Raw genomic sequence first — 16,603 nt, 5'->3', positions numbered from 1 at the left:
ACTTTAAAAACAGCCATGGCATGAAATTTCATTGCTTATTTAAGGAAACTGTTTTGCAAGGACGATGAACCGAGGCCAAAAGGTAAGAAAAAGCCCAAAAAGAAGAAAGAAGAAGAGGTGGAAATTGACGTGGATGACCCTGAGGTGTGTCGATTCAAGTATCCCTTCCATGAGCTGATGCTGTGGGCGGTGCTGCTGAAGCGCCAAAAGATGGCGCTCTTCCTGTGGCAGCGTGGAGAGGAGGCCCTGGCTAAGGCTTTGGTGGCTTGTAAACTGTACAAGGCCATGGCCCACGAGTGTTCTGAGAGCGAGCTGGTGGACGACATCTCCCAAGACCTGGAGAACAACTCCAAGTCAGTAATACAGTCTCACAAAACACACACGACGACCTTTAACCTCTCAGCATCTTAGAATGTCATTAAAAGTGTTTAAAAAAACATGTTGCTTACTTCATTGCGTCTTCTCTAAAGAGAGTTTGGACAGCTGGCTTACGAGCTGTTGGACCAGTCCTACAAGCACGATGAACAAGTGGCCATGAAGCTGTTAACATACGAGTTGGTCAACTGGAGCAACTCCACCTGTCTGAAGCTAGCCGTGGCTGCAAAACAACGAGATTTCATCGCTCACACCTGCAGCCAGATGTTGCTCACTGACATGTGGATGGGCTGCTTACGGATTGGGAAAAGCCCAGGCCTCAAGGTGGACAACCTTCATGTCTCAGCCATTATAATGGATAACTGACGACGTCAAAATAACTAATAAACCCGATGATCATTGTACATTCTGATATTTTCTTTAGGTTATTCTGGGAATTGTTTTTCCTCCGTTTATTCTGCTGTTGGATTTTCGCATTGGAGATGATGCTTCCTATCATGGACCTGGAGACAAAGAGGAGGGAAAAGAAAAGGATGAAGATGCAAAGTCCAGCAAGGTCCTGGTTCACGTTTTCACAATCAGACATCGAGAAGATTAACATGAGAGGTCACAAGCTGAAACTTTGCGTTGATGTTGCAGGATCCCAACACTGATGCAACTTCCCGGAAGGGGGATGAGGAAGAAGGCAGCGCTGATGTTCGTAAAGTTCCCGTTGGGAGAAGGTTCTTTGAGTTTTATGATGCACCCTTCACCAAGTTCTGGTTCAACACTGTAAGTCTCCATCAACAACTTAAAAAACTCAACGTTTACAAAAACGTTTTCTAATTTTAGTTTAACTTCATTTCTACACTAGATTTCCTATCTGGGTTATTTGATGTTGTATAATTATATAATCCTGGTGAAAATGGAGAGATGGCCATCCATACAGGAATGGACTGTGATCGCTTACATCCTCACTCTTGGAACTGAAAAAGTCAGACAGGTATATGATCCAGTCTTCTTGATATTTCTCAGTGTTTACATCCATGTTGAACTCACCTTGATCTACACATCCTGGTGTCCAGATTCTGATGTCAGAACCAGGGAAGCTAAAGCAGAAGATAAGTGTGTGGATGGAGGACTACTGGAACATCACTGACCTGGCTGCCATTTCCACCTTCATCCTGGGGCTGATGCTACGCCTGCACCCTGAGCCGTACATGGGATATGGCAGAGTTATCTACTGTATAGACATCATCTTCTGGTACATCCGTGTTTTGGACATCTTTGGAGTCAACAAATACCTGGGACCATATGTGATGATGATAGGAAAAATGGTAATGACCTTTAAGTCCTGAGAAAAGGTCATAACAGATTTTTTTAAAGTTTTTACTGGGTTCTAATATGTGGCTGTTTCTTTTGCATCAGATGATTGACATGATGTACTTTGTGGTGATCATGCTGGTGGTGCTGATGAGCTTTGGTGTGGCTCGACAAGCCATCCTTCACCCAGACGAGGAGCCAACGTGGCGCCTGGCCCGAAACATATTTTACATGCCCTACTGGATGATCTATGGGGAGGTTTTTGCAGACTCGATAGACCGTAAGACTAGAATTCATAGTAAGATTCTGTTTCCTGATTCTGGGCAGATGATCAGCGCTTATTTAATTCACATTTCTTCCATTCTCTAACATTTGCAACCCTGTAATTTCAGTATTTTGTCTCCCTCTGCTGGTAGAATTGTAATGACTTACTGTGCATCTATGATGATGTTGCACAGAAACTGATGGAGTAACATTGATTTTGAAAGTTATGATCATCTGCCTTAAATTTTTATTGTCCTGTTAGTGCTTGTTCTGTCAAAGAGAAGATGTAAAAATAAATGCAAGGAATGGCAAGTAAAATGTAAACAAAACAGACTGTACTGATTTTCCAATCATTTAAATCAATATTTGATAGAAACGAATCAAAACAACCATTCTAACACAATAGGTCTTAATGACATCAACGTCTCTTGGGGGGTATGGAGCAGTGGCGGATTTAGCAATTTGGGGGCCCAAGGCGAACACAGACATGGGGCCCCCTTACACAAATTTTTCGACAATCTTATCTTTAACTGAATTTGCGAAACTCTCCCCTCTTCTGACACGAGACATTTTGACTTTTTAGTAGCCCCCCTCTTTCTCTGACTTTGAGTGCCTTCAATATTTGCTCTGCTTTCTTCTTCCTGTCAGTGCTCCTGTGCTTTTGCCTTTCTTATTTTTTTCCCCCCCATTTTGGTCTGTTTTCCTCCCTTTAAACATTTTCCATTCTTTTCTTTTCTGCTTCCTTTTGATGTTCACATTGAAAAACAATGTCACTTTTGGAAGTGAAGATAAAAGCTTTTTTAAAGCAAGCTGCTTCTTTCTCTTATTGGAGCCACTAGGATAACTCTATTTCATGCTTAATGTTTTGACTACTGCTTCGAGTTTGTTACAAACGCTCCTGCCTCCCTTCTTCTTTTTCTGCTTTCTCTTCTTCTTATTTGTCGTCTTATGGCATTTGGCAAACAACAATTTGGTGCATTACCAACTGGATTGGAGTGGAATGACTACCAATCACTTCCTGTTTGTGCATCGGCGTCTTAAAGGAGTAGATCATTGTGGCATTAACAGAGGGGTGCCAGCAGTCAGGGATAGGGGGGCCCCCCAACATGAGCCCAGGCAGCCGTTGACCTATGCCTAATGGTAAAACCGCCACTGTTAGGGAGGAGGAGTATTCATAGGTAGTTTCAGCTTGTTAAGAAACAACAGACAGCTACAGTTTATAAGCACAAAACTCCCATAGTCCGAATTGAAAAAGATCCTCGGATGAGAAGCAAAACTTTTTCAAGAAATCAAAGAAATCCATTTGCCTTCATTTGACCCTTTGAATTATGACCTAAATGACTGAGAAACTTCAACAGCAGATAGAAACTAATATAAATCTAATTTTAAAAGAAACCTGCTTTACTTTAAAGCATCAAAAATTCTGAAGTTTAATAGCAGCTTTTTTTTCTAATCTATTTCAGAAAGGCGCCGAATAATAGTTTTCACGGACAACAATATTTGTTGTTTAAATGATAAACTCAGCTGCTTGCAGTTCACAGATGATGTTAAATTCCACCCAGCTCCTGGTGCAATCTACTGTTATCTCCCGCCTCGATCAATGCCCTTCTAACTGGTCTTCCAGCCTGTACTGTGAGACCTCTTCAAATGGTCCAGAACGCAGCGGCGTGTCTGGTCTTCAATCAGCCAAAAAGAGCACACTTCATCCCTTTGTTCTTTGAGCTCCACTGGTTACCGCTAGCAGCCCGCATCAAATTCAAATTGCTAGCACTAGCATACAAAGTCCGAGATGGTACAGCTCCCATCTACCTGAATCCTCTTGCAAAGGCTTACGTCTCGGCCCGGCCGCTCCGGTCATCACAGGATCGTCGGCTAGCAGTGCCTACACCACGCTCAGGACAATCCAGACTCTTCTCATGCATCGTTCCACAAATGTGGAATGACCTACCAAGCACTACCAGAACTGTGGCTTCCTTTTCAATTTTCAAGAAACTCCTGAAGACCCTGCTCTTCAGAGAGCGTCTTCTTAACTAGCACCCTCCCTGCACCCGCTTTCCCCCCCACTGTCCACTCTTTGTTCCCTCCTCTCCATGATTGATGTCAAGTTGTTGTTGTTATTGTTGTTGTTAGCCTCAAGGGCAACATGCCGATTATCACTTGTAAGTCGCTTTGGACAAAAGTGTCTGTTAAATACATAAACATAAACATTAAGGGACCTATGATTATGGCAAAAATGGCCAAACAATAACAAAAAGATGCTACAGTTTTCAACGACAAACAAAAATTTTCAAAATAATGTGATTTCCCCCAAAAATCTGAATGTTAAACATTATAAAATCAGCTACACTCAATTTATTTATTTTTATTTTATTTTTTTTACATTTTACACATTTTTATTTTATAGAACAAACTGTAATCTTGTTGATCTCTGATTTACCAAAAAAAGTAAAATAGTGTATTTTTTGATCAGCAAGTTCACCTTGACAGAACTGCGCCATGATCAAAACAAAAAAAGACCATGTATGTTGCTGTTAATGCTTTCTCTGTGTTTCTGTGCTTTCCTGGCACTTTTATAAGTCTATGCAATGGAAATAAACCGTAAGTACTCTTTAGGTCAACGACACCAGTTTTGATCCATTTGTTTTAAATGTTTGCAACAAAAACCACAGTTGTCACCTGTTTCCCACACAGCTCCATGTGGAGAACATCTCTATGATGAAGATGGGAAGAGACTTCCTCCATGTATCCCCGGAGCATGGCTCACACCTGCTATTATGGCTTGTTATCTTCTCGTGGCAAACATCCTTCTGGTCAACTTGCTCATTGCGGTCTTTAAGTATGAAAATGTTCCAGCGTCTGTAGTTCGTGATGAAGCAGCCACTGTTTTGGTTTGAACTCAGTGGTTTTGCATTTCTCTTCCCACAGCAACACCTTCTTCGAAGTCAAGTCTATTTCCAACCAGGTGTGGAAGTTTCAAAGATATCAGCTGATCATGACATTCCACGACCGTCCAATTCTGCCTCCGCCTCTCATCATTCTCAGCCACCTCTACATCCTGTTCAACAGGCTGTTCCGCCACTGCCTGAAGAAAAGGCAGGAGGGGGAGCTGGACGAGAAGGACCGAGGCCTTAGTCAGTGTTGCTGAGTCAGAATCAAACACAACATTTAGAATTCTGAATTCATACACGCCATTAGACTGGCATCTGTCTAGATAGCTAAAGTAACGCTAACGTTGAGTTTCGATGTTTCCTCCAGAGCTCAGGCTTAATCCAGAGGAGCTGAAGAACCTTTATGAGTTTGAAGAACAATGTGTAGAGGAATATTTCCGTGAAAAAGAGGATGAGCAACAGTCCTCGAGTGACGAACGCATCAAGGTTACATCAGAGAGGTAAAATGCAGATGTAGCCAATTATTCCAAATACCGTTTTGATATACGTTCTTTTTCTTGGTAGGGTTGAGAACATGTCAATGCGTCTGGAGGAGGTAAATGAGAGGGAGAACACCATGAAGGCCTCGCTGCAGACAGTTGACCTGCGTCTGGCCCAGCTGGAGGAGATCCACGGACGTATGGCAGTGGCCCTGGAAAAGCTCGCAGGGGTGGACCGAACTGAGCTGACCCGCACCTTTTCACGAAACTCCTCCGTGTGTGACCCTTCCTCTCTGCTTCGCCAAGGCAGCATCAACAGTGCCGATGGTTACAGTCTCTACCGCTTCCACATGGACATGGAAGAGTTTGCATCCAAGCAGAGGGATGATGAGAAATCTGGCCTTGAAAGACAGCGGAGTTTGCGCCAAGCATCTAGTACTTGCGCCCTCTATACTAAGGAGGGTAGTCAGAGCTTGGAAGTTTGTGGTTTGGAGCGATCACGACCTGGTTCATGCGTGGATATTCTCATATCTCCATGTGAGCAAAAGCCTGCTTCTGGGGCATCAAGTCAAGAGACCATAGCCAACATAAGGCAAGGCAGTACAATGCTGCTAGATAAACTAATCGACACAAACAGGCTAAAACCTTTATCTCCTAAAAGGACTAAGTCATTGAAGTACTTCCCAGTTGAAGACCAAGCAACATCTCCTTTGACAAAGAGACGAGCCATGAGCACTATCGCGGCCCACCCCTCCAATAATTCAGAGGAAACCGCTGAGCCAACGCGGGAGGTCAAACTTCTAGCAACATCCTGTTCTCCAAGAAGGGCAAAGTCCCTGAGAGTTCTTCCAAGGGTAACCCAAAGCCAGACATCTCCTATCACTAAGAGGAGGGCTATGAGTGGCCTCATTTACAACCCAGCTGAGGCAAGTGATGATATGCTGACTGAAGCTCGAAATCAGTGGCCGGCAAATCCAGAGCACAATACCCAACATGGCGCTTTAGTTTCCATATCTCAAGCATCGTCTGTCAAAACCCTTGCAGAGCTGTTTCAGCCTTGTTCCACACTTACAGATGATGAAGGGCTGAATCGTGCTGACACAACTCCTTCAGGAGGTGAAGAAGCGCCATTGGAAACAAATCAAGGGGAAGACCAATTAGGAGCAAAGGCCAAGAGAAACCTCTCAGACGCCAATGATTATCTGACTGTGGTTGATGAGAAATATTTACGATCTCAAAGGTCACAAAGCTGCAATGCTAGTGACAGAAAAGCAAAACCCTTGGTTTTACCAAATGAGCCGAGAGCCTGCAGCAGTGAGAGGGACCTCACTGGGGTCAGCCGACTACCAGCTGCTAATGGACGAGATGAGAGGAGGACGGAGGCGGGAAAGTCTGAAGATGATGCATAGAACACAAAACAGAAAATCAATAAAAGGTCGTCATTTTCAGAAGGACTCCGTGGAAGGAAATAAAAAACAAACTCTGTTATAAAGATTCTTTACTTTTGCTACTTTCCACCGGTAACATTCAAGAGATTATAAACCACATTACAGCTTTACTTGAGTTTATGTTTGAAAATGAAAGAAAAACTGATGAATATCTTCTGTTTGAGGAGAAAATTTAAAAAAATGCATGCAGGAAAAACACCATCATTCTACATATGGTTGGCATTTTTAAATACTTTCTGTAAACATTTTCTTTTCTGATACAGTGTGCTTAACAATGACCCATCAAGGGCTTCCTTATTACAACTTTCATGCAGATACAATCGCGTAACAGTATGTTTCCAGTGCATTCTACTGAATGATCTTTCGCAGTTTCATTTTAATACAGAAACTTGTATAAATATAATTTCAAAAATAAAAATACCACAAAAAGCTGCTGTGTTTTTTTGTTTGTATTGTAAAACTGTAGATATTTTGAGGTCAAAATGATGTCAGTGCAACTGAAGGCCATAAGCATGATAAAGAAAAACATACATACACGCAAATACAATCAATGCTGAGACTAGGATATATTCAGCATCATAATAGAAAATCTGGCAATAGGCAGTGTTTATAAAATGATGCTACAATATTAAAGAGTAAGACAACAGTGTGCAAATGATATATCCTCATGGCGTAAACGTCAACAGGACTGCTGCCCGCTGTGAGCGGGCACTGCAGGGCGACCTGCAAACCACTGCTGCAAGTCTTTTGCATCGCTTCCCAGTTTCTGTTTAGCAGATCAGAGGTACGGCTCGGCCACACGTGACCCGGTGACCTCAGGTGGCGTTAGAAGGCCTTTTATTGATGAGCTGAGCTGTTGCTCAGGCGGCCAGGAAACCTGACGGGCATCAATCCTCAGAAGATAGACGCTTAGAGGAGTGAACACTTGAAGAATTTGATTCTCTTTGATTTTTTATCTGTGATCTTGACAGGCTTCCCGGATCCTTCACCGCTGCTGTCAGTCTAACATGGAAAGGAATTACGGTAAGTCAGTGTTAATAAAGCTTTATTAAGATCATTTATCAGAACTACTTACTGCCTTTGAGCAAAGGTTGTGCAAAATGTCTCTTGCCATAGTATAAAAAGCCTAAACGAAGACAAAAAAAGAACAGTCCCAGTTCATTTACAGTAAATAATTAATTCTTTCTGATGTTTTTATAGATAATTATCTGTCATGTCACCTCTTCTACATTTAGGCCAGACTTTGCACTGGTCTCCAAGAACTTCACTCCATAATCAATAGCCAGCTAAAGGAGATTAGGTGAAAAATGTCACTCAGTGCAAATTAGAAACCAGCTCTGGATCGGTTTTCAGCAACTGCAAAGGCTCACCTTTTCACCTCTGTCTTTAGACACCTGCCTCCTGTCAGTCATGTCACATTTGTTCCCGAGTATCATCTTCTCCACGTCTGATGAGGCATGCTGGGAAATATTAAAGGTATGGGACACTCATTTAAGCAATACATTTGCAGTGGTCTCTAGTATTAATGAATGCCTTGCAAGTTATAACTAGCAGAACTAGTAGAATGTCATATTAGAGGAGAGCTTAACACGACCGTTTTGGAGTCCTATTTCCTGATATGTGGACATCTTTCCTTGGAATGGATAACAGCAGCACGACACTACCACTGACTCCGTTTGCTTTGTGACATGGATGTTTCATAATATTCCTGTCACTCCAAGAGAATATGCTGTAGTTTTTGATGCAATACCAGATGGAGTGAGAAGGTTATTGGTGTCTGCTCCAAAGGGTAGAAATTGTATTATTCCATAACTAAACCTGGTAGCATATACATTGTTTACATCTGTCCTTTAATTGAGTGATAAAGCCACAAATCACTGTATTAGACAAATCATTCAAAGACATATGTCTTTCCAAACCTGCAGCTGTATTTTACTGGAAAAATATTTACAATGATATAGAATGGAAAAACACTTGAAACAAGGAAATTTATTATTACTAATAAGATAAGAGAGGTTACTTTTAAGTTGATGGTATCCGGTAAAGACATATCTGGTTAAACTTAAGACAAATATTGATACTCTTTGTATTTTTTGCAGCAATGCAGAGGAAACAATATGTCATTTATTTTGGGAATGCACTTACCGGTATACACATGTATTTTGGATTGATCTAAATAATTTTATAAACACCAAAATTGGTCCCTCATGTAAACTGAAATTTCAACACATTCTATTTGGCCTCTCACATACCGATAAAATAATTCCAGGAAAAAAATATATTATTAATCTTCTGATCATTTTTGTCAAATTTCACATACATTGTACAAAATTCTCTCAACAGCATCCAAACATATTTGCATTTAAAGCCCTGTTTTCCAATTATCTGGAGAATCTCAATAACAGTACTAACTCCAAAGCGTGTAAGGCACAAGAGCTGTGCCGAATGCATAATTTCACTTGATTTACATGTTTATTTATATCTTGAGCATTTTTATATATTTTTTTCCAGTTATTTTGTTTCTGTTTTCTTTTTGTTTAAGTACTTGTATACATAACTTGTTCAACTTATTCAACTTGTTACTACAAGCTGTGGAATTTTTATACCCTTTCTATATTCTACAATACCATGTTTGTTTGTTATTCAAATGTCTAAACAAATTTAAAAAAGAAAGAAAAGAAAAAAGACATGGATGTTTCATCTCCACAAATAACTCAAGCCTAGAGGTGTTCTGCTGTGTGGTGGAGTTGCTAATGCTAATGGTTAGCTTCTATTAGCCAAGACGTTCTCTGCTGACTCCTGGATGCTAAACCTGCAATCATCTTTCCTGTCACAAGTTAAGATGAGTGAGTCCATGAATGTTAAGTGACAGTGTGACGTCAGGCTTTTCAAATCCTAGAGTTTCACCGTCTATTTTCTATCAGAAGCTAAAGCGGGAGATAGGTGTAGGAGACTATTTTCATGTTGAGCCTGCATGAAAAACTCAGTGTGACTGATTATTAAAATGGTTTTTAGTGTTCCACACCATTACGACTCCTTTTAAACCATTACAACTACTATATAACAAAGCACATTTACCTCTTCAATATTTCTAATCCAGTTTTTAATGTTGTCGAAGGACTTCTCGTTGCAGATGTCATAGACCAGCATAATGCCCTGCAAAAGGGGAGAAACAGAAACAGAAACCCCGAGTCCTGCTGTGACTGGATAAAGTAGGTCAAAAGTGACAAAGCAGGAGAGGAGGAGACTTACCATTGCTCCTCTGTAGTAAGCTGTAGTGATGGTGCGAAACCTCTCCTGGCCTGCAGTGTCCCTGAACGCATCAGTCAAACAGATGAGGGCTCAAAGAGGAAGTATTTTTTTCTTTCACAGAGCAGATTTACCAGTTTCACTTTTCTTTCTTAAAAGGTAAAATCCGCTCAAATGTCACTCACCAAATCTGGAGTTTGACTCTCTTTCCTTCCAGCTCAATTGTTCTGATCTTGAAGTCTATCCCTGCATTTGTGAAACGGGTCACATCACGTTTTGCACCATTGATCACCCATAACCTCACATGTATTGTCTTGTTTAACAAATATCTGAGAGGACATATTACAGATGTATTAGCACATTAGAGCTGATATTCACGAGACTGTCTTAAACCTAACGGATGGATGTGAAGATCATTTGTCCCTTTGTCTGAGTTTGGCTGCAGCTCTTTAACAAATAGCAGATTCCAGTGATAACAGTAAAAGCTGGTATTACTACAGAGCAGCGAAAAGCTTCAGGAAAACGTTGTGTTGAGTAAATGTTTCTGTCTCCTTGGGGCGTCTGCGATATTACTAGATTAGATTTACTCACCTATTGTGGAGATGAAGGTGGTATTAAAGGAGTCCTCGCTGAATCTGAACAGCAGACATGTCTTCCCGACGCCGCTGTCTCCGATGAGCAGCAGCTTAAACAGGTAGTCGTACGTTTTCGCCATTTAAACAAACAAGAAAACAACCTCTCGGTTCCAGAAGGCCGTTCCGAACCGGCTGAGCCCGGCTGTGAAATCCTCCCAGCTGTCGGTCGGGCTGCCGAATCAGAGCAGCAGCGGACCGGTGCCGGAGATGGGTGCCGCCACTTGTTAGCTCTGCATTGTGGGTATTGTAGTTTAAAATGAAAAAGCTATTTTGACCATCAATTTAAAAAATGAACAAATAAAGAAAAAAAAATAATAATAGAAATTATAGAAATAAATAATTTAATTGAACAAAAAATAGAATAAAATAAAAACCTGAAGTTAGGAAACATGACATTGTAAAAGATTAACTGTGCACAATGTTTCTTCTAAATGTCTTTATTCCCATCTACTTAAAAATTATTTAGTTTATTCAAAACTGTGTTTATTACCATTAAAATGTGTGCTGTTTCAATTATTAAAATTAGTTTAAAGTGACAATGTGTATTTTTCCTGGCGACAGGGGGCAGTAGATACCTAAATCGTTGCAAGTAAACGGTATATTTATGTTGGAGTAAGACCTTACAAACGGATGTCCATTAGGGTCAAACAGCCCTGTGGAGTGCAAACTTTAGCAAAATAACAAGCAAATCAGATTCCCTTTCATCACTGGCAAGTGATGAGGTAAATGTGTAATACGTTTAAGAATGGCAAAAGCTTTGTAACCATTTGGTTACAGATCAGTAAATGAATTTTGTCCTCATGGGCTTCCATGGAAGAAAACATGGCATCTAATATGGTGTCACACAGAGACTTACCTGCTCCCATGTATTCTGAGCCCAATCTCAATACTCGCACTTCCACCCTTGTGCACTTCAATTGCGCAATACCGACTAGGAGTGCGAGTGCCTAGGGTGTCCCGATTCTCAAGTGTGGAAGTTGATCACTGCCCTTTTGCACCCTTGATCTGCACTTCACCCAAGTCCGCATTGCTGCGGACTTGGGTGAAGGCCATTACCCACTAGTCATTGCTGCAGGAGAAAAAGGCTCAAGTTCCTTTTCTGAAAATATGTATTTAATTTTAGGACAATTGGTTGATGCTCTAAAACTTTTAGACAAAGCAGAAATAAATGTACATTTATTTCAAATAACTGTTTGTTTCAAAAGTTGTTGGTTTTAGAGAAAAGTATCACAGCAATCAGCGTAACGGCATGCATTGCGATCGATGACGCAATGCTCCTTCTGAAATTATTTGCACACTTGTGTACAACGCACTCAAAGCTTTAAAGCACACTTTGCTGAAGTGAAGGGCGAGTATTGTGATTGGGCCCTAGACCAGATTTTTATGGTTATACGTTATGAAGCCGCTAATATTTTTTTAAAAATTGGGCATCATTTCATTCATTTTCAACATTTTGATGGATATTTCCAGAAATTATTGGTAAAAACTACACATTGTTTCTTTAAAGTAAAAATAGCTAAATTATAGTTTAAAAATATAGGAAAAAACACATAGAAATTAGTATTGCCAGTTTAGAATAGTATACAAGAAACTTGCAAAATTACCTTCTATACAAAAAGATGTAATGAAACTGATTAATGAGAGGGGTGCAAAGACCTAGGAACTGTAGTAAAAAAAAAAACCCATAATATTTATCACAGGTTCTGATGCAGTTTCCAAAAAAGCTGCCTAATAATTACTCAATATTGGAAGATACAACTTAAAAGGCTTTTTTTTAAGATCACAATATTTCTGGACTCACAGTGCTGCCTGTTATGTCCCAATAAACTAGCTGGAGGTTCAAGATGGCAGAATTTTCTCTGAACTGAAATCATGTCTGAACACTGCTCTTCAGACATTTCCCAGGTGAGTCACAAAGAATGTAGAACAAATTGGGAATGTGGTTTACCTTTGTTTTTTAAAGCTAAAAAAACAAATGCAGGATAATTCATTCCTTCTCCTTTTGGAGTTTAACTTAAGAAGGTGCTATACAGGTGAGGAGTTGGAATAAGAGAAAATTATAAATCAGTTTCTTGTATTTTATTGAAAGACCCCAAACAATGAATCAATTACCTTCACAGAAAGCATTCAAAACTGTCCCTTTAACTTTGGAACAAACAGAAACATTTGTGCCATAAATGGTTTGTACATGAAAAACTACGTACACTGCAACACAAAATTACAAATCAGCATTGAGCACATCTCCATGTGCACATTTGTGTCCAACAAGTAAAAACAAATGGCATCCTTTAAACTGTTAATACAAAGACGACGTTGTCGAGGAATTGGTCAGGCCTTTTAAGACCAAAGAAAAAAGGTGGTTTAAAAACTTGGACCTGGATCTACTACAATCACTGCGTCTGACATTGCACTCCCCCTCTTGGGCCCTCCTCATCTTCCTCATAAGCTTCCCTGCTGTAGTGTCTTTGTTGTGAGCCGACTTCCACCTCACACAGGTCCACCTCCTCCATGTCATCAGTAATCATCACATCATCTCTGGGAGGAAGCAGTCTCTCCAGCTGGTACATCAGATGCTCTGGAAGCCAGCCTTTTTCTGGGAACTCCACCTGAAACACAAATCAGACTATTAACATCTGAGAGACATCACTTAAGTCACAGATTAAAGATTTGTGCTAAAATCTCACCTGGAACTGGATGATGAGATCTCCCCTTTCAAAAGGCTGCCTGTATAGCGGCATGCCTTCATTCTGGATGCACTTGAAGTCGTTGTGCTTGATAACTTCACCTGTTAAAACCATAGATGTTAGTAAATCTGGATTTATGATCATTTAGAAATTCAAAACACCAGTTCAATTTCAGAGATGCCTACCTGGCTGTGTGCTGATGATAAGCATTCTGTTGTCTAATGTCTGGATCGTCTTTCTGAAACCACACAGGGCTTCTACAAGCCTAATATTCATCTTCATTATTAGATTGTTTTCCTGTCTTTGGAAAACTGGGTGGTCCTTCTGATCCAGAACAATAATCACATCTCCAGGCTCCAGTCCAGGTTCCTGATCACCCTCTCCATGAAATGTGATTTTCTGTCCATCTTTCATACCTGGTAAGAAAAATCTACATTCAGTCGACCATCTCTTTATTGATTATCCTGAATATTTTAGGTCAAGGGTTCTTACCTTTGTCAATATGAACGTCAAGAATTTTCTTCTTGCGTTCGACTTTGAGTCCATTGCAGTTCTTGCAGCGGTCCTTCGCGCTGAACTTTTCACCCTGTCCCTGGCAGTCTGGGCATGTGGTCTGGAACTGCTGGATCATACCTGGTCCAATCTGTTGCACCTTTACTTGCATCCCTCTTCCTTTGCAACTGGAGCACTTCTCCAAGGTACCCTTTTTCCCACCATAACCTGTGAATAAAAAAAAATAAAAATAAGTCATTCTCCATTCTGAAGAACTGACAAGGAGAGCTTTTATTTCGTTAACTTAAATCTTCAGTACGTACCATCACATTTCTCACATATGACATTCTTCTGAAGCCCAAGCTTCCTTGTTGAACCGTTGTACATCTCTTCCAGTGTCACACCAAGCTGGTGAACAACATTCTTCCCTAAAGAAGGAAAAATATTGAATACAAAATAAAACTGCAGCACATAGGTTAAAGGAAATATTTTGAACCAAATCTGTGTAAGACACTAAATGCCATTTCTCCAAACAGAGGTTGTTCTAACAGTCATCTACAGCAGATATTTATGGGTTTGAAACATTTCCACAGAAAATAAAACTTCTTAAGATCTGAACTATCCATCATACCTCTCCTTTCCCTCTGCATGCGGCCTCCACCTCCAAAGAACATGTCAAATATGTCCATAGGAGAAGATCCTGAGCTCATGCCTCCCTCTTTGATGGCCTGCTCCCCTCCGTGGTCGTACAAATCCCTCTTCTTAGCGTCAGATAACACCTCGTATGCCTGGGAGATGAGCTTAAACTGTGAAAACAAAACAAATCAATAAATATTACGTTATAATAAATGTATAGAAATAATACAAAAGAACCACCCCAAAAGCACTTTTGCCATAGAAAACTAAATAAGCTGCTTAAATGTTTTATCAGTTGTATTAATAGAATTGGTCAGCAGCTCCCTGCATGAACAGAACAGCTGCAGATTCGATGGTTCCAGAAAGTTCCCGAACAGCGCGTGCGACTTTAAAATGGAACATTCCGTTTCCAGCGGTTCACTAATGGGCACAAAGACCGTTTATATAATAAAAACTGGATTCACAAGCCCTTGTCGCTTACCTTTTCTCCTTCATTCGGGTTCTTGTCGGGGTGATACTTAAGGGCGAGTTTTCTGTAGGCTTTTTTGATTTCGTCACTCGACGCGGTCGGGCTAACACCCAAGAGGTCGTAGTAGCCGGTTTCACGAACCATCGTGGCAAACCTGTGGAATATTATTTAGAAATCATATAAAATCATACTAATTGGGCTTTCATTCACCAAGAGGCATTTTAATTGGTAACATGTAAGAATGACAGGGCAACCGGCACGTGCTGAATCAAATAAGAGTTATCTAAGCTTAAAACAAAAGGCCCACGCGCTTCAAGCAAATAAAGGGTTTAAAAGCTGTGATGGATACTCACTAGCTCTGAGATCTTCCTGAACCTGGACGAGAGAACGTGAATGTCTGCGTTGAAGGAGGAGCACAAGGCGCTCTTATAGCCTCACTCACCGACGTTTCGAACGTTCTGGAGACTCCCGAGAACAGAAACCGGAAGTTCCTTTGGTAGTCAGCGCGAGCCGCGAGAGTCTAGAAAAGACTGGAAGGGCTAGCGCGCGCGCCAGTTTCATATCTGCTTCTCAGATGTCTTGACCTAATTCCTGATGTGGTAGCTTTACTTTCCTATGAAAGGCAGTGGGCGAACGCCTTTCCATGGATGTTATGTAAGACAGTTAGTGTTGCTCCTGCATAAGGAGAGGATTTAGCAGCCTAATATTTATCCCTAAATAGTTTGATTGAGCTGGTCTCACTTTTCATTTAGGCTTGTTTCTGTTTGGATATGTGCAGACATGAAGCGTTGAGCTACTTCTGCATATGCATTTGTGTTTATTGCAGAGCAAAAAGGACATTATAGCACAAGCAAATTCTTTTCATAATTCCATTTCTGCAATTTTAAAGCAGGAAATCCAGCATGGTAAACTCTGCAGCAGGCACAGCAGGACGACATGCAGCTAGCTGATCCTGCATGTCTCACATTGCTGCACACAGATTTAAAAATCCACAATGATTTCACTGGAAGACATATTCGTTTTCACAAAAATACTATGTGTTTAGTAAACTGCTGTAAAGCACATTGAGTTGCCTTCGTTTAGGAAATGTGCTATATAAATAAAGCGGCTGAACATAGCATGTGTGTATATTTACAAGCTAATAACTCCTATAAAAATGCCAATACTCGTTCTTTGCATTTCTGGGGCAGTTCCATAACCTGACAGGACAAATTAATAACAGTCCATTAATGTCCTGCTTCACCACATATTCTCATCTGTGCAAATGTAATCTGAGCAGCTTCTACTTTGATTAGGTGAGTGGCAGAAACCTGTGATCAAACAAGAGGGGTGATGGCTAAACTAAAACATATGACCACACCATTAGCCCTGACGTTTCCACTCAAGAGATTATTCCTAAACCTCCTATTAGTCCATCAGAGGTGACCGCTGTGGCAAAAAAAAAAAAAAAAAAAACAGTAAATTATTTATGTTTATTTTTTGCAAACCTTTTGCTTAGATTTTCCACCCAATTCAGTCTTTAATTAGTATATTTTTAAACTGTTCAGACCAACCCCAAAACACTTAACTTAAATTTGGGGTGGAGGGGTGCTTTCAAATTAAAAGACAATCTCCGACATGATCTGAGTGTGTTCTCTTCACAGAAAATGTAATCATAAATTATAACCACACATAAACCAGGA

General features: G+C 40.6%; 3 protein-coding genes across 3 annotated transcripts in view; 1 reads left to right on the top strand and 2 right to left on the bottom strand.

Annotated features, from left to right (window-relative positions):
- LOC107388754 (transient receptor potential cation channel subfamily M member 1) overlaps positions 1-6,718 on the top strand; it is a 12,707-nt gene extending 5,989 nt beyond the window's left edge. Inside the window, exons 8-19 of the mRNA XM_070550374.1 lie at positions 61-353; positions 471-699; positions 800-931; positions 1,015-1,146; positions 1,229-1,357; positions 1,440-1,691; positions 1,783-1,957; positions 4,519-4,539; positions 4,633-4,777; positions 4,867-5,072; positions 5,197-5,329; positions 5,394-6,718. Of these exons, the coding sequence (XP_070406475.1) occupies positions 61-353; positions 471-699; positions 800-931; positions 1,015-1,146; positions 1,229-1,357; positions 1,440-1,691; positions 1,783-1,957; positions 4,519-4,539; positions 4,633-4,777; positions 4,867-5,072; positions 5,197-5,329; positions 5,394-6,717 (3,171 nt within the window). The 3' untranslated portion in view covers position 6,718. The remainder of the gene's footprint in view (positions 1-60; positions 354-470; positions 700-799; positions 932-1,014; positions 1,147-1,228; positions 1,358-1,439; positions 1,692-1,782; positions 1,958-4,518; positions 4,540-4,632; positions 4,778-4,866; positions 5,073-5,196; positions 5,330-5,393) is intronic.
- A 73-nt stretch (positions 6,719-6,791) lies between these two features.
- LOC107388756 (ras-related protein Rab-8B) lies at positions 6,792-11,271 on the bottom strand. The gene is made up of 8 exons (XM_015964444.3): positions 10,597-11,271; positions 10,191-10,251; positions 10,009-10,069; positions 9,835-9,912; positions 8,127-8,216; positions 7,977-8,042; positions 7,832-7,882; positions 6,792-7,758 (listed from the first exon to the last, which is right to left on the bottom strand). The coding sequence occupies exons 1-8, from the start codon at positions 10,718-10,720 to the stop codon at positions 7,666-7,668; spliced, it is 624 nt and encodes a 207-aa protein (XP_015819930.1). The 5' UTR covers positions 10,721-11,271; the 3' UTR covers positions 6,792-7,665.
- Positions 11,272-12,704: 1,433 nt separating this feature from the next.
- On the bottom strand, positions 12,705-16,000 carry dnaja (DnaJ heat shock protein family (Hsp40) member A). The gene is made up of 8 exons (XM_015964439.3): positions 15,275-16,000; positions 14,934-15,075; positions 14,448-14,622; positions 14,140-14,244; positions 13,817-14,044; positions 13,510-13,740; positions 13,325-13,425; positions 12,705-13,246 (listed from the first exon to the last, which is right to left on the bottom strand). Exons 2-8 carry the CDS (start codon positions 15,063-15,065, stop codon positions 13,031-13,033), a joined length of 1,188 nt encoding a protein of 395 aa, XP_015819925.1. The 5' UTR covers positions 15,066-15,075; positions 15,275-16,000; the 3' UTR covers positions 12,705-13,030.
- Positions 16,001-16,603: the final 603 nt, after the last annotated feature.

The sequence above is a fragment of the Nothobranchius furzeri genome, chromosome 4 (genome assembly GCF_043380555.1).
Source record: "Nothobranchius furzeri strain GRZ-AD chromosome 4, NfurGRZ-RIMD1, whole genome shotgun sequence".
Lineage (NCBI taxonomy): Eukaryota > Metazoa > Chordata > Actinopteri > Cyprinodontiformes > Nothobranchiidae > Nothobranchius > Nothobranchius furzeri.
Note: the sequence above shows the minus strand (reverse complement) of the source record. Positions and strands in the feature narration are given on the sequence as shown.

Excerpts from the sequence above, each read along its gene's own strand:
- LOC107388756 (XM_015964444.3), bottom strand. The coding sequence starts at position 10,720 with ATGGCGAAAACGTACGACTACCTGTTTAAGCTGCTGCTCATCGGAGAC. Across the intron at positions 10,252-10,596 it reads CACCTTCATCTCCACAATAG|GGATAGACTTCAAGATCAGA; the intron begins GTGAGTAAATCT and ends TCACAAATGCAG. Across the intron at positions 9,913-10,008 it reads CTTACTACAGAGGAGCAATG|GGCATTATGCTGGTCTATGA; the intron begins GTAAGTCTCCTC and ends CCCCTTTTGCAG.
- dnaja (XM_015964439.3), bottom strand. The coding sequence starts at position 15,065 with ATGGTTCGTGAAACCGGCTACTACGACCTCTTGGGTGTTAGCCCGACC. Across the intron at positions 14,623-14,933 it reads ACCCGAATGAAGGAGAAAAG|TTTAAGCTCATCTCCCAGGC; the intron begins GTAAGCGACAAG and ends TTGTTTTCACAG. Across the intron at positions 14,245-14,447 it reads CATGCAGAGGGAAAGGAGAG|GGAAGAATGTTGTTCACCAG; the intron begins GTATGATGGATA and ends TTCCTTCTTTAG.